The sequence below is a fragment of the Clupea harengus genome, chromosome 19 (assembly GCF_900700415.2).
Source record: "Clupea harengus chromosome 19, Ch_v2.0.2, whole genome shotgun sequence".
Classification (NCBI taxonomy): domain Eukaryota; kingdom Metazoa; phylum Chordata; class Actinopteri; order Clupeiformes; family Clupeidae; genus Clupea; species Clupea harengus.
The window spans coordinates 2599677-2621543 of NC_045170.1; the positions used below are offsets into that span (position 1 = coordinate 2599677).

General features: G+C 44.8%; 1 protein-coding gene and 1 pseudogene across 2 annotated transcripts in view; one reads left to right on the top strand and one right to left on the bottom strand.

Moving 5' to 3' along the window:
* Window positions 1-13253, top strand: part of LOC105890369 (phosphatidylinositol 4-kinase beta-like) — a 21672-nt gene extending 8419 nt beyond the window's left edge. For both annotated transcript variants that reach the window (XM_042710582.1, XM_031585929.2), the window contains exons 3-11: window positions 1-66; window positions 1300-1533; window positions 2517-2626; window positions 3647-3751; window positions 5003-5126; window positions 6350-6615; window positions 8336-8468; window positions 8683-8803; window positions 10126-13253. The exon at window positions 1-66 is cut by the window's left edge and continues 162 nt beyond it. In XM_042710582.1, coding sequence (XP_042566516.1) covers window positions 1-66; window positions 1300-1533; window positions 2517-2626; window positions 3647-3751; window positions 5003-5126; window positions 6350-6615; window positions 8336-8468; window positions 8683-8803; window positions 10126-10307 — 1341 coding nt within the window. In that variant the 3' untranslated portion in view covers window positions 10308-13253. The remainder of the gene's footprint in view (window positions 67-1299; window positions 1534-2516; window positions 2627-3646; window positions 3752-5002; window positions 5127-6349; window positions 6616-8335; window positions 8469-8682; window positions 8804-10125) is intronic.
* A 1126-nt stretch (window positions 13254-14379) lies between these two features.
* On the bottom strand, window positions 14380-21488 carry LOC105890393 (annotated as a pseudogene).
* Between the last annotated feature and the right edge of the window lie 379 nt (window positions 21489-21867).

A 21867-nucleotide genomic window follows, 5' to 3' on the forward strand; every position in this document is an offset into this window, starting at 1 on the left:
GCCGTCCACCACCACGTGGTGCGCATCCCACACACACAGGCCGTGGTGCTCAACTCCAAAGACAAGGTAGGGAGAGCGGATGGACACACACACACACACACACACACACACACACACACACACACACACACACACACACACACACACTACACACACACACACACACACACACACACACACACACACACACACACACACACACACACACAGGCCGTGGTGCTCAACTCCAAAGACAAGGTAGGGAGAGCGGATGGTCACACACACACACACACACACACACACACACACACACATATATATATATACACACACACATATACACACACACACACACACACACATATATATATACACACACACATATACACACACACACACACACACACACACACACACATATATACACACACACACACACACACAGAAACTGACACTGAACTCTTGTGAGCTCACTGAGCTGTTTTTAACTATTTAACTAAAAAGATAAGTCAGGGTGAAGGTTCTCCAAACACACACACACACTAACAGAGACACAGACTATGGTGCTCCACTAATAAACAAACACATGTACTCCGTTCTACACACATTCACTGACTGCATTGGAATGGGGACACTGATTGTCCCCCATTGATTTTCGGCTCAAGGACAGCTCCGACAGAAACCCGTTTCTGTGTTTACCATTTCCTGGTACCATGACTGTCTATAACGATCACAGTACATATCCCTATCTTCACTCTCGTTCTCTCTGGTCTCGCTGTCACCTGAGCACACACACAAACATTCCACCCAATGGCCTCCGCTGTTCAGAAGCTGTCTCTGCTTTGGAGGGTCGTACGAAGAGATAACTGCTTCCTGCCCACGTGCACTCAGAGATTAACCCCACTGTTGGTCATTTTAAAGCAGAGTTCGTTTGAAAAAACAGATATCTCCATTTTTATTAAAATACATGAATCATGTTTTTTATTGTGCGTTCCAGGTGATATTAATCAAACGGCCGTTGGGTTGTTTTAATTAAGTACAAATACGTTTTTTAACATATAAATTACAAGTAATGATTACAAATTCATAATTTTATGAAAATGAATAACAATGGCAGATACCTGTGCTTGTATATAAACCCCTGTGCTTGTACATAAACTCCTGTGCTTGTATATAAACTATTGTGCTTTTATATAAACCCCTGTGCTTGTTTATAAACCCCTGTGCTTGTATATAAACCCCTCTGCTTGTATACAGTATAAACCCCTGTGCTTGTATATAAACTCCTGTGCTTGTATGTGCTTGTGTGTTTCCTCCCAGGCTCCGTATCTCATAAACGTGGAGGTGCTGGAGTGTGAGAGCTTTGAGACGTCCCCAGTCCCCGCTCGTATCCCGGAGACGCGGGTCCGTGGCACCTGCTCCACGGAGAACCTCCCTGACTGTGGCGTGGCGGCCGAGGGGCGGCCGGGCGGAGGAGTGGTTACCACGGTGTCCAACTATGACAACGATGACGAGGCCTGGGCTGTGGATGACATAGGCCAACTACAGGTGGAGGTATGTTATTACTGTTATTACTGTTATTACTGTTATTACTGTTACTACTGTTACTACTGATCAACTGTAGAAATTATATTACTACTGGTGACCTGTATAAATCAGATGTTGTGATTTTTTTAAAATGTATCCCCAAAAAGTATGTAAAGTAATGTAAAGAGGGCCTCTTGTTCAGATAAGATCATCTTGTGAATGAGTCAAGGACATGTGCACATTCACTGGTGCAGGACCAAAAGACTTCCACTATTCTCTGTTACTCTACTGTTGGGGTAGCCTGACGATGTCATACTCATAATTCTAGTCAGAATATGAGTCTGATACCGCGCCATTGGGCTGTGATTATGGGACGTGTTTCAACCGAACCAGGAGAAAAAATGCCTCTTCGCTCAATTGGTTACCTACAACCAATCAGAACAACGTAGTATGTGACCAGGGCCAGCTGATAAATTACATTTTTACCGGATCCCGTAGGAAGGAAGGCAAAAACATATTTTCGATTGACAAATGCCTTGATCGCGTTTCTCTGTTCCTCTTTCAAAATGAATGCACTGTCAATGTCTAAATGGACTCGAATCTATACATTTCAGCTCTCCAGCGGCAGCCATGTTTGTTGAAAACGAATTTAACCCGTGTGTTGGTGACGTGGTTGATTACGTTACGGTTGATCATCTGTCCATCATCGTATAAAGCCCGCCCTAGCAATTTGATTGGTAAAACCAGCTTCAGGTCGGGCATAATTTCTCCCCAATGGAGTGATGCCAGACCGAACTTCCCGACTTCAAATGTTGTGGGCGGGGCTAAGTTCGGTCTGGTATCCAGGCTACTGTTGGGGTCTGTTGTGATTTTGCGGGGGCTTGTTTGTACAGGCGTTTCTTCTCTGACATCACTCGACTTCACATAAGCCGTTTTTTAAACGTTGAGCGCACTGGTTGAGTCAGACTGACACTCGCGCTCCTCTGTTCTGGAACCTTCTTCTGCCGCAGCTCCCAGAAGGCTACACGAGCAGCTGTGACAACTTATCTCAGTTCTCAGTGGACAGCATCACCAGCCAGGAGAGCAAGGAGCCTGTCTTCATCGCTGCCGGCGACATCCGGTAGGCCTCTCACACACACACACACACACACTCATTACTTCAGCTCGCCGGGGACATCCGGTAGGCCTCTCACACACACACACACTCATTACTTCAGCTCGCCGGAGACATCCAGTAGGACTCACACATACACACACACACACACACTCATTACTTCAGCTCGCCGGAGACATCCGGTAGGCCTCACACATACACACACACACACACACACACACACACACACACACACACATTACTTCAGCTCGCCGGAGACATCCGGTAGGCCTCTCACACACACACACACTCATTACTTCAGCTCGCCGGGGACATCCGGTAGGCCTCTCACACACACACACCCACCCATTACCTCAGCTCGCTGGCCTTCTCATGCTCGGAGCAGAAATGTCTTTTTAGACCATCCTGGACTCTGTACTTGACAAGAAAAACTTTAACCTTTCTGCAAAAATGTATTAACTAATCTTGAAAATCTGATCATTATTTTGGTTTAATTTAAAAAAAAAGATCCTTATTTACATTTCCACGTGTGGTGCTTGGTGTCCATAACGAACCTTAAGCACTTAGGCTGGCAAGATGTGGTCATTGCTTATTGTGTCAGTCAGCAATGTGGTAGGGTCAGTGTAATTTCATATCGGCTTTAGTGCCACTAAGGTAGCATAAATCCAAACCAACAGTCGTGTGTGTGTGTGTGTGTGTGTGTGTGTGTGTGTGTGTGTGTGTGTGTGTGTGTGTGTGTGTATGTGCCTTAATGAAGGGATTGGTTTGGTGTGTGTGTGTGTGTGTGTGTGTGTGTGTGTGTGTGTGTGTGTGTGTGTGTGTGTGTGTGTGTGTGTGTGTGTGTGTGTGTGTGTGTGTGTGTGTGTGTGTGTGTGTGTGTGTGTGTTCACATGTGATGATGTAGCCCAACAGTGTGCATGGATGGTAGCGTGGACTGTACAATTATAGTGCATCCAAAATGGAAAGCATTTTGAGAATGTATTGTCATTGTTTTGTTTGTGTGTGTGTGTGTGTGTGTGCACCTAGGCGACGTCTGTCAGAGAACCTCGCACACACCCCCACAACGTTCCGGAGGGACCCAGAGGACCCGTCAGCAGTGGCACTGAAGGAACCCTGGGAGGAGAAAGTGAGGTGAGGAGGAGAGGCCTAATCTCTCTCACTGTCTATACAGTCTATGATGAGATGCCTAATCTATCTCTCTCTCAGTCTATAAAGTCTATGAGGAGAGGCCTAATCTATCTCACTGTCTATACAGTCTATGAGGAGAGGCCTAATCTCTCTCTCTCTCTCTCTCTCTCTCTCTCTCTCTCTCAGTCTATACAGTCCATAAGAGGCGTAATCTATCTCTCTCAGTCTATAGGAAGAGGCCTAATCTCTCTCACTGTCTATACAGTCTATGAGGAGACGCCTAATCTCTCTCACTCTTAGTCTATAAAGTCTATGAGGAGACGCCTAATCTTTCTCTCTCTCAGTCTATACAGTCTATGAGGAGACGCCTAATCTCTCTCTCTCTCAGTCTATAAAGTCTATGAGGAGACGCCTAATCTCTCTCTCTCTCTCTCTCTCTCTCTCTGTCAGTCTATACACTCTATGAGGAGACGCCTAATCTCTCTCTCTCTCAGTCTATACAGTCTATGATGAGAGGCCTAATCTCTCTCTCTCTCTCTCTCTCTCTCTCTCTCTCTCTCTCTCAGTCCATAAAGTCCATAAGAGGCGTAATCTATCTCTCTCAGTCTATACAGTTTATAAGAAGAGGCCTAATCCCTGTCTCTCAGTCTATACAGTTTATAAGAAGAGGCCTAATCCCTGTCTCTCGGTCTATACAGCCCATAATCCACACCTCTATGCTTTGTTTGGGATTCACCACAGTGTCTAATAGTGTAATAGTCATCAGTGAAGTTGGACAGGTTTATTGTTATCAGTGTATTGTTGCCACGTGGCAGTACACGATCACTGGGCAGGTTATCAGTGTATTGTTGCCACGTGGCAGTACAGGATCATTGATAGCTTGCTTGATGTCATGTGGTGTGTTTTATTGTGCTGCTGATGGAAGGACTGACGCAATGTTTATTGACCAGTAGTAATTAATACAGATTGTTTTATTGATGACACGTCTCTTATATGATCCGATCTCTAATACCATTGAATCACGTGTTGATGTCATGAGTTATAATATCTAGCTGATATCGATCATGGCGTGTGTGATGCCATGTGCTGTAGTTTGTAATATCAGTGGTGGATTGATTGATTTTTGGCTAAGTTTATTGTTGTGATTTAATCAATGAAATCTTGAAGTGTATGTGTGAACTCAGTCTCCTTCCTGTCCCATAAAAACCTTTCTGATTCTGATTCTGATTCTGATTCTGATTCTGATCACTGCAGGCGGATCAGAGAGTGCTCTCCATACGGTGGCCTGCCCAACTGGAGGCTGCTGTCCGTCATTGTGAAGTGTGGGGATGACCTGAGGCAGGAGCTACTGGCCTACCAGGTGCTCAGCCAACTGCAGGTACGCCACGCCAACTGATCGATTGACAAATGCCTTGATCGCGTTTCTCTGTTCCTCTTTCAAAATGAATGCACTGTCAATGTCTAAATGGACTCGAATCTATACATTTCAGCTCTCCGGCGGCAGCCATGTTTGTTGAAAACGAATTTAACCCGTGTGTTGGTGACGTGGTTGATTACGTTACGGTTGATCATCTGTCCATCATCGTATATAGCCCGCCCTAGCAATTTGATTGGTAAAACCAGCTTCAGGTCGGGCATAATTTCTCCCCAATGGAGTGATGCCAGACCGAACTTCCCGACTTCAAATGTTGTGGGCGGGGCTAAGTTCGGTCTGGTATCCAGGCTACTGTTGGGGTCTGTTGGGGTTTTGCGGGGGCTTGTTTGTACAGGCGTTTCTTCTCTGAACTGATCCAGGAACACCACGTGCCGGTCCTCTGCTCTCTGTTAAACTCTGACGTCGCATCCATACACGCACGACCAGATTCTGCTCTAACCCCTGTATCTGTGTGATGTGTTTATTTATTATGTGTCTCTTGGTTTGTTTGGCTTATTGAGTTGTTTGGTCATTATTTATTTGACTCAATTTACTCCAGTTGTCTGATAAAGGCCGTTGAATTGTCTGTTGCAGAAAGCAGTAAGTTTACTCTTTGATTATTTTTTTTTTCTTGCTATTTCCTCTCTCTCTCTCCCCCCCCCTCTCTCTTCCTCCCTCTTTCTCTCTCCCCCCCCCCCTCTCTCTTCCTCCCTCTTTCTCTCTCTCTCCCCTCTCTCTCTCTCCCTCCCCCTCTTTCTCTCTCCCTCCCCTTCTCTCTCTCTCCCTCCCCCTCTCTCTCTCTCTCCCTCCCCCTCTTTCTCTCTCTCCCCCTCTCTCTCTCTCTCTCTCTCTTTCTCTCTCCCCCTCTCTCTCCCTCCCTCTTTCTCTCTCTCTCCCCTCTCTCTCTCTCCCTCCCCCCTCTTTCTCTCTCTCCCCCTCTCTCTCTCTCTTTCTCTCTCCCCCTCTCTCTCCCTCCCCCTCTTTCTCTCTCCCTCTCTCTCTCTCTCTTTCTCTCTCCCCCTCTCTCTCCCTCCCCCTCTCCCTCCCTCCCCCCTTTCTCTCCCTCCCCCTCTCTCTCTCCCTCCCCCTCTCTCTCCCTCTCTCTCTCTCTCTCTCTCTCTCTCTCTCTCTCCCTCTGTCTCTCCCTCTCCTTCTCCCCACCCCATCCCCCTCTGGTGTGTGTATAGAGCATCTGGGAGCAGGAGCGCGTGCCCCTGTGGATCAAGCCGTATAAGATCCTGGTGGTGTCGTGCGACAGCGGCATGATCGAGCCGGTGCTGAACGCCGTGTCGCTGCACCAGGTGCGCAAGCAGAGCCTGCTGAGCCTGATGGACTACTTCCTGCAGGAGCACGGCGGCCCCACCAGCGAGGGCTACCTCACCGCCCAGAGGAACTTCGTCCACAGCTGCGCCGGATACAGCCTCATCTGCTACCTGCTCCAGGTCAAAGACAGGTGAGATACAGCCTCATCTGCTACCTGCTGCAGGTCAAAGACAGGTGAGATACAGCCTCATCTGCTACCTGTTCCAGGTCAAAGACAGGTGAGATACAGCCTCATCTGCTACCTGCTCCAGGTCAAAGACAGGTGAGATACAGCCTCATCTGCTACCTGCTGCAGGTCAAAGACAGGTGAGATACAGCCTCATCTGCTACCTGCTCCAGGTCAAAGACAGGTGAGATACAGCCTCATCTGCTACCTGCTCCAGGTCAAAGACAGGTGAGCACAAGGACGGGCGAGAGTGAGAACGGGACGGCTGAGGTCAGGTCAGAGGCTTGTAAGGTTAAGGACAGGTCAGGTGAGGTTGAGAATGGGACAGGTCAGGTGAGGTCAGAGACTTGTAAGGTGAAGAACAGGTCAGGTGAGGTTGAGAACGGGACGGGTCAGGTCAGGTGAGATGAGAGGCTTGTAAGGTTAAGGACAGGTCAGGCGAGAGACTTGTAAGGTGAAGGACAGGTCAGGTGAGGTTGAGAACGGGACGGGTCAGGTCAGGTGAGATCGGAGGCTTGTAAGGTGAAGGACAGGTCAGGTGAGATCAGAGACTTGTAAGGTTAAGGACAGGTCAGGTGAGATCAGAGACTTGTAAGGTGAAGGACAGGTCAGGTGAGATCGGAGGCTTGTAAGGTTAAGGACAGGTCAGGTGAGATCAGAGACTTGTAAGGTGAAGGACAGGTCAGGTGAGATCAGAGACTTGTAAGGTTAAGGACAGGTCAGGTGAGATCAGAGACTTGTAAGGTTAAGGACAGGTCAGGTGAGAGACTTGTAAGGTTAAGGACAGGTCAGGTGAGATCAGAGACTTGTAAGGTGAAGGACAGGTCAGGTGAGATCAGAGACTTGTAAGGTTAAGGACAGGTCAGGTGAGATCAGAGACTTGTAAAGTTAAGGTGAGGTGAGGTGAGATCAGAGACTTGTAAGGTGAAGGACAGGTCAGGTGAGATCAGAGACTTGTAAGGTTAAGGACAGGTCAGGTGAGATCAGAGACTTGTAAGGTGAAGGACAGGTCAGGTGAGATCAGAGACTTGTAAGGTTAAGGACAGGTGAGGTCAAATGTAGGTGAGCTGGAAGAGAGGTGACATCAGAGTCAGGTAAGGTCAGGAATGGAGGAGATCAGAGAGAAGGGAAGTCAGAGAGCTGAGCTACTACCTGGAGCTCCAAATCTTTCTTTCTCTCTCTCTCTCTCTCTCTCTCTCTCTCTCTCTCTCTCTCTCTCTCTCTCTCTCTCTCTCTCTCTCTCTGTCTCTTTCTTTCTTTCTCCCTCCCTCTCCTACATTCAGTGTACCTGTAGCCCAACTGGAAGAGCAAGACTCTGGCAACACTAAGGTGTTGGTTTTGACCTCCAGGGTGCATCCATGCTAATATAAAATGTCTGCCAACTCTGTGCTGTGAGGCCTGTTGGGTGAACATGAATGAGCGCATATGAATGAGCGTAGATGATCCCTCTTATCCTGCACTCTTGTCTCCCCTTCAGCTGGGGTTGTGATAGATCGGTGTGTGAGTGTGTGAGTGTGACTGATAGGGAAATGAGGTCATGCAAATTCACCTATTTGTGTCCACTGTTGTTTACTCTTCATCTCTCCCCTCCCCTATCTGTGTTCATATCCGTCTCTCTATCCATTCATTCATCCATCCATTCATTCATCCCTCCATCTCTCTCTCTCTCTCTCTCTCTCTGCAGACACAATGGGAATATTCTCCTGGATTCGGAGGGCCACATCATTCACATTGACTTCGGCTTCATTCTGTCCAGCTCGCCACGCAACCTGGGCTTCGAGACGTCCGCCTTCAAGCTCACCAGCGAGTTTGTGGACGTACGTACGCATCCAGCCGCTCAAAGCCTCACCGAGGGTGGAAAAAAAAACGTTTAATATAGGCTGGCAAAATCAATGTCAAATCTAGAATTGTTTATTTTCACTGATTCCTTTTTAGATTAATCAACTGTGAGCTTTATTTCAGTGTTCATGTGTTGAGTAGCATGAGTTAGATCAGTGGGTCTGTTCTGTTGTTGTTGTTGTTGTTGCACAGGTAATGGGTGGACTAGGTGGGGACATGTTCAACTACTACAAGATGCTGATGCTGCAGGGGCTGATCGCCGCACGCAAACACATGGAGAAGGTGGTGCAGATCGTGGAGATCATGCAGACAGGTGCGCCACGCAACTCCATCACTGGGCATTTATTTATTTATTTATTTATTTATTTATTTATTTATTTTGTGTCATCGTCTTCAAATAGGGGTAAAGGAGTCCACATCAGGGAGATCTTGCAGAAAAGTTTCTCTCTCACACACACACACACACACGCACCCACACACATTCATGCACGCAGAGAGCTTGATCTCGTGTTTTTTTTGTTTGTTTTAAATTGCTGATTTGGTTCTCTCGCATGTCCTCCTTCCTCCATTTGAATTGTTGGAGAGTTCTCTTTTCTGTCAGGTGCCACAGAGAGAAGAGAAGTGTCAGGTATCTGAGAGAGAAGAGAAGTGTCAGGTATCTGAGAGAGAAGAGAAGTGTCAGGTATCTGACAGAGAAGAGAAGTGTCAGGTATCTGAGAGAGAAGAGAAGTGTCAGGTATTTGACAGAGAAGAGAAGTGTCAGGTGTCAGGTATCAGGTAGCTCGTGTTTTTCCCCAGAAATGTCCATTTTGCTGGTTAGGCGACCTTTTAAAACTGGACCTGATCTGCACGAGCAACACTGATGCTTTTGGATACAAACCGTTTCCTAAGGTGGACAATGTGTGAAGAAATCGGAACTGCCTGTTGCACCCTGAGGCAGTAGATTAAGGGCTATTCAAGAGCGGTGCAGAAGAACTTAGACAAGACTAACTGGGATATAGGGGAAAGGAAACCAAACAGCCATAGAAAAGGTTTTGTTTTCAAAAGCAACATTATCGCAAGGATATATTTTGCAAAGGAACTAGCTAACAGATATGGACCACCTGTACAACATCACATGCAAATAGGTGGGAAAACAGGACTAGTGACCTGATATACCTGTAGCGCTGAGATACTTTGGAAGAGACAGATCTACAGGTATATCTAAAGATCAATGTCAGCTAGGAAAAAAGGGGAAACAAGCCACACACACACACCAGCAGATCCACACACACACACACACACACACACACACACACACACACACAGACAAACACACCAGCAGATCCGCACACCCGCACACACACACAGACACACACACACACACACACACACACACACACACACACACACACACACAGACAAACACACCAGCAGATCCGCACACACACACACACACACACACACACACACACACACACACACACACACACACACCAGCAGATCCGCATCTTCATAAACCAAGCTGATGTAGAGGGTTAGGACAACTAGGACAAGACTAACAAGAGAGGAGAAACCATAGAGGACCTACCATGTTAACTCTCTCTCTCTCTCTCTCTCTCTTCTCCTCTCCATCCCTCCTCCCTCCGTCCCCAGGCTCCCACCTGCAGTGTTTCCACGGCTCCAGCACGGTGCGTCAGCTGAAGGAGCGCTTCCACATGAGCCTGACGGAGGAGCAGCTCCAGGTGCTGGTGGACCAGATGGTGGACGCCTCCATGCGCTCCATCACCACCAAGCTCTACGACGGCTTCCAGTACTTCACCAACGGCATCATGTGAACACACACAAACACACACACACATTCATATACACACACACACATTCATATACACACACACACACACTCATGAACTTACTCGTATATTCAGACACACCAGCAGGTCCGCACGCTCATAAACAAAGCTGTGCTGTACAGCTGATTGTAGCGGTTTGTGCAACAGCATAACACACACACACACACACACGCAAGAAAGCAGGTCTGCACACTCATAAATAAAGTGCTGCACTGCACTGCTGGTCTACACAGTTTACCCAGCAGCTCCATATTAACACAAGCATACAAACACACACACACACACACACACACACACACCTTTCAGTGCCTGTGGAGTAGGCAGCAGTCTGCCACCCTTAACCACATCCAGCTGTATGGGAATGACTAGCCAACCTGATGATGAAACACACATCCAGTCTCCATGAAGTTTGTGTCTACTAAACGTCCAACATTTACTCCCATCATCCAGTGTGACTGAGGGAGCTCCTGTCCGGAGGACACCCAGGCAGTCGTCATCTCTGCTCACTGTTCAGTGTGAACACACACACACACACACACACACACACACAGGCCGTTTCACATACACACACACATATACACGTTCACAGAGACACAATACTGTTCTTTTGGACCAAGAGCATCTAAGGCTCCTAACGTCAGTCCAGACTATGCTGTATAGAAAGACTTTCTCTCGTTCTTTGTCACTTTTCAAGTGACAGAAAAGACATCACCGTCCCACACGCACATACACACACACACACACACACACACACACACACACACACACACACACACACACACACAGAGGCAAGACTGTTCTTCTTTGACAAGAGCAGTTAAGGCATTTCAGAGACGGCGTGATTGCGAGATGGTACGATCCCTGTGACCGCGGGATGGTACGATCCCTGTGAGCCTCTCTTGAGTGACCATCATCCACCACACCACAGCTGGATCTCTGACCGCGAGAGAAACTGAACATAGGATTCCTATCATCTCTGGCCTGGTAGTGCAATCGCATCGCCAACAGACTCATCTGAACCATTCTGTCCCGTGCTTGAGCCCTTTGCAGCAGAGCATGCGTGTCGGAATAAGGAACTGCACATAACAAAAGACTGACTGACGTCACAGACTGACATGTACTATTGTATGCTTTCAGCCTGTGCATTGTGTACATTTAGCAGAATTCTGATTGTAGCAGAAAGCCTTGCCTTACACTAATGGTTTCTACAGTAAGAGATTTTGCTCTACCTTCTTCTTTATGCTATGACCTGTCCTAGCCGGGACCATTTTATAACCATGCTATGTAGTGTTCCCAATTGTAGATTTTTTTTTTGTGTCCTGAATCATGTATTGTAACTTACCTAATATTTATTTTTGCCTTTTTTTTAATTGGACAACCTGTGAGACATCCACAGCATGCGCCTGTGCTTGGTGAACCCAACATTTCTCATAGATCCCAGCGACGCTTGGAGTACAGGGAGTATGGCAGGGAGTGAGACCAGAAACACTAAAACTCTCCAGCTGTTCCTGCGGCTTGAGAATAAACCTGCGGTTTATAATGATTCAATTCTATTTTATTTATATAGCGCCAAAACAATAACATTTTCTCAAGGCGCTTTACAGAGCCCAGGGCCTGCAACCCTCCCGTGCTGACTGATCTGATCCAGATAGCAAGCTTGACCTTGAGGAGAACTGTACTCCCGTTTCATGTAAATATCCGTTTGTATAGTGTCTTAAGAAACTAGCATTGTCTAATGGCTGAAAACCCAGAGCCTAAACCTTTTAGAGCAACACTACCAAAACCTATTTTGTTTGTTTGTTTTTGTTTTGTTTTGGGGGGGATAGAGACTTGAGAGGGGGAGAACAATAACCGAGGAGTGAATATGCATACGGCGGTATTAGCATGTAGCATATTAGCATGGTATGTTCAACAGCAGTATGTGTGCGTTTGTCAAATGAAACAAGACTTGAATTTTGAATTGTGTTGACAGTTCCCCTTAAGGGGAAAAAAACAACACTTCAAATGTGAACTGGAAGGTTATTCTGTGGTCCAAGACCAGTTTATCTGTGAGTGTGTACTTCACGTTGACTGTTTGTTTTGTGGAGAACGTACACACCTGTCTTTGTTTTGAACAGTGCAAGGTTTACACGTTAATTACAATTTTTTTCTCTTTTTATATCATGTGAAGGCACTTTTTGGATAACGCTGACCATATTTTGCCTTATTTTCTCACATACTGCATGGATATGAGTTTTGTTTAACACTTTAAAACGTTAAGCTTGTTTCCCAGTAAGATGACCTTAAAACAAATGAATACTTTCATGTATAAAGCTTAAACCTCTGTTAGCCAGCTGTTTGTGGCAAAATAAATATTTCAAAACATACAAATACATGAAAAATGAAGACCAACACTAAAGTATCTAGCATGGCTTATGCATAACTATTTATACCTCTATAAGCCAGTCCCTCCAGGATTTTGCAATCTTTGTTTTTCTCAAATTCACGCAAATTCAAGGATTTCCCACAATTGCCATTTTCTCTCATTATCACATTAGCGTGATGTCTCTTACTACATTAAGTCTATGCCCAGTAAGAATTAGTGTCGTCACTTGAATGAGCTTTTTTTTTCATTCCTAATAATTTAAACATACCTCTAATATTTTGCTTTTTATTAAACATGTATTCATAAAATATTTCACACCAGTACTTTTTTTTTTTTTTTTTAAATCATAGCGGCTAAATGGCATTACATTCCTCTTCTGCAGCCTTTATCTTGAGGCGTCTTTAAGCTGACGTTCTTAGTCTACAAGTGTTTTATCCCGTCTCTACCATCATTTCTTTTCTTAACTGCGTCATGTGAGTCTCCGTATGAAGGTTTACAATCATTTTACACAATCATCTGACTTACTGAAGGTATTTTAAAAGACATTAAAAGAAACTTCAAATAAGGCAACCTTTCCTGCTTGGTCATGTCTTCACTGTAGTCTTCTGGGATCCTCGATCGCTCAAATACAATCCATTACCATAGCAACTGCTATTTAGGTGGCACCTGTATCCATGGTAATGAGAGGCCAGGGCACAGCACTGGTGGGTGTTTATTTCAGTATGTTTTTCTGTGAAGCTAAACCCATGATCCTAGTGTTGACGGTGTCTAATGTTTAAAATGAGTATATGAGGTTACAAAGTACACAGGTCATTAAAGTGTAAATGGGGTTATTAAAGTGTAAATGGGGTAATGCAGTCGGTCCAACGGTCCAAAGTTGGTACATGTCTTTTTCCTGACATTTTTGAAAATAAGTATGTTCTATGCCAATAGTACTGCAGTTTTAGGAACCCACTGCATCTCTATGCAATATATTTTCCCCAATGTTTTCCAATACAATGCTGACCCCTGATATACAAATCATATGGATAAATAATTTCCCCTGCATCCAAACAATAACAGTGTCTACTTCAGGACAAACAAAAGTAGTGATTATGGTTACTTCATGACTTGTCTTGGCCGTTTTAATTCTCTAAAACAATACAGCCATTTGATGCACTTTGGAATGACATGGGTGTTTTTTTTTTGTTTTTTTCTTGCTCATCATCAAGGTATTTTTATTATATTCTAAAAAATATTTCCTCATTTCAGTAAAAAAAATCCTTTAAACAAAGCTATTGTTGACTGTAGTTTTTTGGACCAGGTCATTATAGAGTTGGACTAGAGATCATACCTGAACAGGTTGTCAAAGGAACAACATCTCTCAAACTCTTAAATGAGATGACATCACAGTAAGGAGCAGTACACCTCCTAATAACAACATGACACTCCTATAAGGCTTTGCAGTTCGCAGACGGACAGATACGGTAAAGGAAAAAGGTTTAACAGATGGAGAACTACGAGCATATTGTAGGCCCTGAGGAAAAGCTGTGGGAACCATGCCGGCTCTTCTCAAAGCACCATGGCTCTGGGCATCATGGGAAAACTTCTGAGGCACCATGGGTAGGTGAGTGTAAAACAAACAAACAAACAAACAAACAAACAAACAGAAAACAAAAAAAATGATCACAAAAATAAAATGAAGGACGTCAGCAGGATGCGGTCCCTTTCCAATACCAGCAGAGTCCTCTCTCCCCCTCCCGCTCTCTTTCTCTCCATCCATCCATCCATCCATCTGTCCATCCGTCCATACGGCCATCTGTCTGTCCATGCAGTGGTTAGGAGATGACCTCCGTGTGGGAGGCCGTAGCCTCCACTAGTGTCAGATGCTGCTCTGAGTCCAGCTCCCCGGCCCTGACCATGACCGCGCCCTCCGACAGCAGCAGGAGCTCCTCCCCAACAGGGGCGCCGCTCTCCTCCACCACCACCTCCTCTTCCTCCACCACCTCCTCCTGCTGCTGCACCCTCCTCTGCCACCTCCTCGGGCGTGGCGTTGCCGTTGCTCTGGCCGTGGCTAATAGCTTCTAGTTTGATGCGGTACTGCTCCGCCTCCTGCTCCTTCCTCATCAGCTGCGTGCGGTACTCCTGCGCCTTACAGTTCGCCTCATGGAGCTGCCGCGTCAGCAACTCCTGCACAGAGCCAACACATGGACAACTCAATAATAATAACAACAACAACAGATACTGCACAGAGAGCCATCACACAGACAACTCAATAATAATAATAGTTGGTAATATAATATTAATATCAATAGTTATTAATAGTTGTTGTAGTGGGGGTTCAGTGCTCTGTAAAGCACCTTGGGACAGTTTTATTGTTTTGGCACCATATAAATTTACATTTACATTTAGCAGACGCTTTTATCCAAAGCGACTTACAATGTATACACATTTTACATTTACACTGATGGCACACTGCACATCAGGAGCAATTAGGGGTTCAGTGTCTTGCTCAAGGACGCTTCGACAGGGAATCGAACTAGCAACCTTCTGATTACTAAACGACTTCTTTACCTCCTGTACCACTGTCGCCCCATAATTAACATTGAATTGAATGATCACTGTTATTAGGAGTAGTATAAGTTGTAGTAGTATAGAAATGACAGCAATAGTGGCACAGCCTACCGTGTCGTCAGCCTCCGTGTGATTGGTTGAGATTTCTATCTTTCTTTTCCGGGCCGGAGGTGGCTGGGGTTCCTCCTCCACGACCTCCTCTGTGATGTGACTGGCTGGGACCGCCAACACTGCAGAAATGGATCAGGAAGCATGAGCCCAATCTTACAGTCTAACCTTAGTTTAAGTGTTCAGAGTCAGATGTGTTTATGCTCTTGTTCAATGAACGCAAGGCGGTCAAAATGTTTACACACTTTCACCAAGTTGCTCTGTAAAACACACATTTTTCTAATACATTTAAATATTTCATTATTCACTTCGTAACGTTCTGTATAATACAATAGACATGTTAGGCATCATAAAAGGGAACGCTTTAGACAGCCATCCATCCATCCATCCCTCCCTCTCTCCCTCCCTCCCTCCATCTCTCCCTCCCTCCCTCCCTCTCTCCCTCCCTCCATCCATCCCTCCCTCCCTCCATCCCTCCCTGCATCCCTGGCGGCTGACAGCAGCGGTCTTCTTGAGGGTTTTGTACGCCATGTTGACAGACTTACTCTGCTGACCGTGCTGCATGGTCACGAAGAATGGCTGTGACAGTCCGCCTGCTGTCTGCAGGTTGCCGTGCTGATCCGTTACTATGGTGATGACCCTTTGACCTCCCTCACCGACCATTTGTTGAATGCTTGAGTCCAAGGCACTGGCAGCGATGGCCTCCTCAGTGTCGCCTAGAGAGAGTAGCAGAGGAGGGCATAGATCAGTAGGTTTCAGGATGAAAGTGATACAAGACACACTTTTCTCCCAAATATAAACCCAACCACCAATTACATCTACATTATTTCTATGCATTTCACAGATGCTTTTATCCAAAGTAACGTATAACGCAGTACAGACACACACACATCTTTATCAACACACGTGCTCCGTTGGTATGAAACTCACTCATCGACCTGATGATGTTGTGTGGAGCACTTTGCTCTACCAGTTCAAAGACACAGTCCCTACCGGTGTTGCTCTTGATGAGGTCGGCCAGGTTCAGCACCCCTCCCTGTAGCCCAGGGATGCCCTGGATAATGAACTGAGGCCCAGACGCTCCGCCCGTGATGCCTGCCTCGGCGTTGATGTTCACCTGGTTCTGCATGGCCTCCTGTAGGGGGCGCAAGAGTATCAACCAAAGACTAGGCCACAAGGACTTCAACAGATATTTGATTGTATTTATTTTACTTATATACGGAGATAAACGTTCCTTGCTTACGAGATAAATATAGAGGCGAGGTACATAAATAAATAAACAGCACTAAACGAAAACTAGGATGAAATCTAAACTAAATTCCACCAAACTGCAGGTTACAAGTCATTTTTTCTGGACAACAGTGAATGAAGTGACACTAAAGAGAGGACGGAGACAAGCCAGGGGGGAGGAAGGAATAATTAAATTAAATTAAATTATATTAAATTAAATTGTTTTTCTATAGCGCTAAAACAATGAAATTGCCTGAAGGCTCTTAAGCGAGTATTTGTCCTCTGATAAAAGGGCTGTAGCGCATCAGATGAGAGCATATGAGTAGGGGTCAAATGGAGGGCACAGACCCATCTTCATTAACACAAGTCAAACGCAATGGGAAGACAAATTAGAAATAGTAATATTAAAGATTTTCAAATAGCGACGGCCTTGCCGGTTGAAGTTTGGTTGCTTGTATATGGACCCGTTGGGACTGTGTCCTCTTACCATTATACCCGTGTATCTGTGCCGTACCTGCAACAGCAGTATGAGGTCACCGTCCTGGATGTCCACTGCGATGTCAAAAGGAGTCTTGTCGAACTTGCTGAGGGCGTGCGCGTCGGCGCCGTGCTTCAGCAGCATCTCGGCCACCTTGTGATGGGAGTTCTGCGTCGACCAGTGCAGGGCGGTCATCTTCAGCATGTCTTTGGCGTTGATGTCCGCACCGCTCTGAGGGGACAGGGAGGGTTTGAGCTACACTCACATCACTCTCTTTTACCCTGGCATTGGCATTCCACTGCTAGCTTAAAGAGACAGTTGGCAGTTATTTATGGAAGTAGGTTAGAGTGCCTAAAGCCAATACTACTGATGGAACTCTGAGGGAGCAGTAACAAGTTAATGTTCTCCAGTATCACTCTGCATCTTTACTCTTTATTTCAACTGTTTATCGTGTTTGTTTACTCGGCGCCTCCAAAATAATCATTTTTCTTAAATATATATTATATCTTGTAGCCATGCCTTTACAATGACATTGTAGTAGATCTAAAAGCCATTAAGATTATTATTTTGTATCTGCGGGCTGCACCTTCAGTCTCTGGCGCTACTGGCTAATCCTGCCCATATAATGACAAAGAAAGCCGGCTGATTATCATGTTTGACTGATGAGGTGGTTACGTACCCTGACGAGCAACTCCACGATAACGGCGTGCCCCTCAGCGGCGGCCATGTGCAAAGGGGTCCTGTCCACTTTGGTTCGGGCGTCCCTGCTGACGCCTGCGCGGAGCAGCACCTCTGCTGTTGAGTAGTGGCCATGCTGGGCAGCCAGGTGCAGAGGAGAGGTCCCCAGCTGCAGGGGGAGAGAGACAACACCAGCAAGACGGTTATGACGAGGCCTGAAAACATTATTATTAATAAATAAATAATAGCATTCCGGACAGATATTACTGAATAATATATGACAAATGAGATGAAGGAGATACTGGGAGAGACGCAAGATCAGAAAGTTGCCAGGTACAAGTCATGGATTTGCAAATAGCTTTGAAAACTAACACTTCTAGACAGACATAAGGAGACTATTCTTCTCTTTGAAAACTAACACTTCTAGACAGACATAAGGAGACTATTCTTCTCTTTGAAAACTAACACTTCTAGACATAAGGAGACCATTCTTCTCAAAATGAGTGGGAGAGCCGCAAGATTAGAACGTTGCCATGGTTTTCCAAATAGCTTTGGAATAAACAACACTCCCCAGGGAGATTACTCTCCGGATGACAGGTGAGGTTAAGGAGTCAGGAGTGGGGAGACAGCCGTGGCCTCTTTACATTACATTTACATTTAGTCATTTAGCAGACGCTTTTATCCAAAGCGACTTACATATGTGCGACTTACAATGTATACACATTTTACATTTACACTGATGGCACACTGCACATCAGGAGCAATTAGGGGTTCAGTGTCTTGCTCAAGGACGCTTCGACAGGGAATCGAACTAGCAACCTTCTGATTACTAAACGACTTCTCTACCCACTGTACCACTGTCGCCCCCTCTTACCCAGTCTGTGGTGAAAGGTGCTCCATTGGCCATGAGCGTTCTGACCTCATCGTCCTCTCCTTTCCGCGCAGCCTCCAGGAGCCGCTTCCCCAAATCCACCAGCGACATCTGACACACACAGAGGGAAGGAAGGAATGAATCACAGATGCAGACACATGCATACAGAGAGAGACACATCATATGACATATGCCATTCCTTGCTGATACATCATATATTAACTTGTAACTGAATGCGTGCGCGTCGAGCCATAAGTGGAAAGTCTTAGGAGAATAAGTGGAGGCTTATGTGACATCGGATTTATACGGAGACGATACAATTGTCCTCTCTTCTGTTATTATCCAAAGCTCCAAGAGGCAAGTTCTTCTCGATCACCAACTTCAAACCACCCACAGACCAGATTCTCAGCTCTTGTGTAGGGAGGGAATGGTAAAGAGAAACGTATGATAGAGCACCCCTCCCCCCCCCACCCCAAATCATGTCATGGTTAAAAAAAAAAAAAGGTTTAATCATATGAAATCTTTATGGGACCTTGCCACCTTTTAATCCTATAGCTCTACTCAAAATACTTTTTTAGCTAAATGTAATCATTTTTGTAACTCTTTGTATGTGTACAATAAGCCTCACCAATTGCTTATGTTTCACTGGCTTGGGTTGAAATTTGTACCGAACATTCAGGAAACCCTAAGGATAATTTGCAACATGTATTCATGTAAACAGCTGTTGCAGAATGTTTTAATCAAATTAACAACAAAAAAAGTTTACCTGAACGAAGAATCGTTAATGTTCAAAACTTAATATCTCCTCTAGTTTTCACAAATTTCAAGGTAGTGGTACTCAGATTCAGTGTAGTAGTTATAGTTTTAGCGCATCTAGAAGTTATTTTATATAAAACATGAGTGCAACACAGCTCTGGCTAAATAATGCTTCGGAACAGAAAACCCCCCTTTAAGATATTTTTACTGTATATTTTCAGAGAGAATGATTATTTTAATTTTCTTGAAACTTTTTAATGGGAAAGTGTTAATATTCATTGCAGATATATAAAACCTTTTAACATATCGCTAGTGGACAAAGCCAGAGAAACATGACATTAAATAAAAAATGGAAATTGTATTGATGTTAATGTCAGTCTACTCTATGCATATAAAATGTCACGTTAGCAACATATTCACATTGTAAGACAAAATGACTGTCAGTTATAGCATGAACAAAAATAAATCACACATCAATGATGTTCAAGGAAATTCACTTCCAACATGTATCCTGACTTGCAGGCCAGTGGAAGGATGTCGCTGGCCCATGTGGAAACATGAAACTGACCAGGATGTCTCATAACGGATCCAAGCCACCTGTTCCAATCATCCATTCGTGCTGAAGTACAGATCCACTGCAATACTTTTGCGTTACCTCGCAACAATTTTGTGTTTTCCAGGTAACGCTAAATGTATTGCGTGGAAAAACCAAAAGTATTGCAAGGTGATGCAAAAGCATTGCGATGAAACACAAAAGCACCTTAGAACAAAAAACACTACCACCATGGCCCTCCGTATTGATGAGACGTACAATGTAATGTTAAACTGCATGGACAGGTCAACGTCCCTGAACGCTACCTAGCCAGGTGGCTGCATAAAGCTAACAGTGCAGGGTTGGTTTGCAGAGCAACGGGGAGTTGCAGCGTGTGATTCTTGTTATTGTAAAGAAACCATGTTAACTGTTACAGTTAACGTTACACAATAATCGATACAGAACCATTTTCACCCAAAACGCACATACACTGAATAGAACATGCATATAGCATTACCCAATGACAGGTTGTTTTATTTCGCGCTAACTGTTTGGCGCTTAAGAGAAGCCATTTTATGCCATCCTGGATATCTACACATAACTAGCTAGCTAGCTAACAAGGCGAGCATGCTGACGATAGCTTGCTAGCTAAGCAAAAAGAACCAGAGAATGCCATGTGTTCCTATGTTGTCTTTTAACTAACATTTCACGTAACCATATTAAATCACAATCACAACAGGTAGACAAACAGGAAACTCCTTGATATTAACTTGTAGGTTTTCCGGGGGAAGTCATGAGAGAAAATCTAATTTTACAACAGAAAAAACTACTTCCACATCCGGTGAGAACGAATAGCAATCTCTGCGAGGGTTTCGCGGCAAGGTTTCAATTAACAGATTTGCTACTTTACGGGAGGACGTTTCCATTTACCAAGATTATATGAAGCACTTAGTCCGGAATCAGATTTTAGTCCATCGGTAAAGCAACTTACTAGCTAGCTGTCTATGTTTCTAGGTTGAGTTAGCTGCTCAATTCCAGAGAAGGTTAGCTAGGTGGTTAGCCAACTAGCTAACGATAGCTGGCAGATGGGACGAACTTTCAAAGTAACCTGGAGAAGTTACGTCTGTAAAACTCGTGTTTGCAATTACCTGTCGTGTGGTTTGTGTTCATAAAGACTGGCTTAGATTATTTCTACATTTTCCATTACCAGCCTTTAACAGCATAGCCATGTTTTGTATTAGACACCGACTATGGAAGGTTTAACGTTCGCGTAAAGTTTTGTTATCTAAGCTTTAGCAGGCTAGCTTGCAACTTAGCATCTGGCTTACTAATAACAGTAGCGATACGTTAACTCTCCCGTTTTCAACGTGCTTTCTGCGTTATTGTTGTATCATGGTGAATCCTCTTACCTTCCTCTGTCGTTGGCGGATAAATGTTTTTTTGCAGATCTATATCCACATCAGATGGACTGGATTTTCCTTTTCTAGCCCGACAACTTTATAAAAACAAATATTGTTTTAGATTTTCCCTCGATTCAAAGATGGCAGCTGAACGCCACCGGAAGTAAAAGGGAAAGGGTCAACGCAGTTTAAAAAAAAGAAAAAGAGAATTCAATCTCTTGATTGCAGATAGGCCTACCTCGCTGTCCCAGAATATAATAAGTAAAATGGTTTTCACAGATGCTGAGATAAATCTCCCAATGTCACCCTATAAATGGTTGCGATGGTTATAAGTAGGGCAATGGCATGATGTTTGCGACTGGAGGATTAAAATGGGATTGTGTGCTCCAGACTCTGAATCGTCTGTAACTTAGATAAATGTATTACACGCATTTGATAAGCCACACTAACTGGCCACTTGTTCCCTAAAGTTGCATAACGTAAAAATGTATTTGTTCCTCTGCATTATATGCAACTTTATTATTTATGGGCAGCATGAATTTGATCACACTTTATAGGGCCAGATAAATCTACA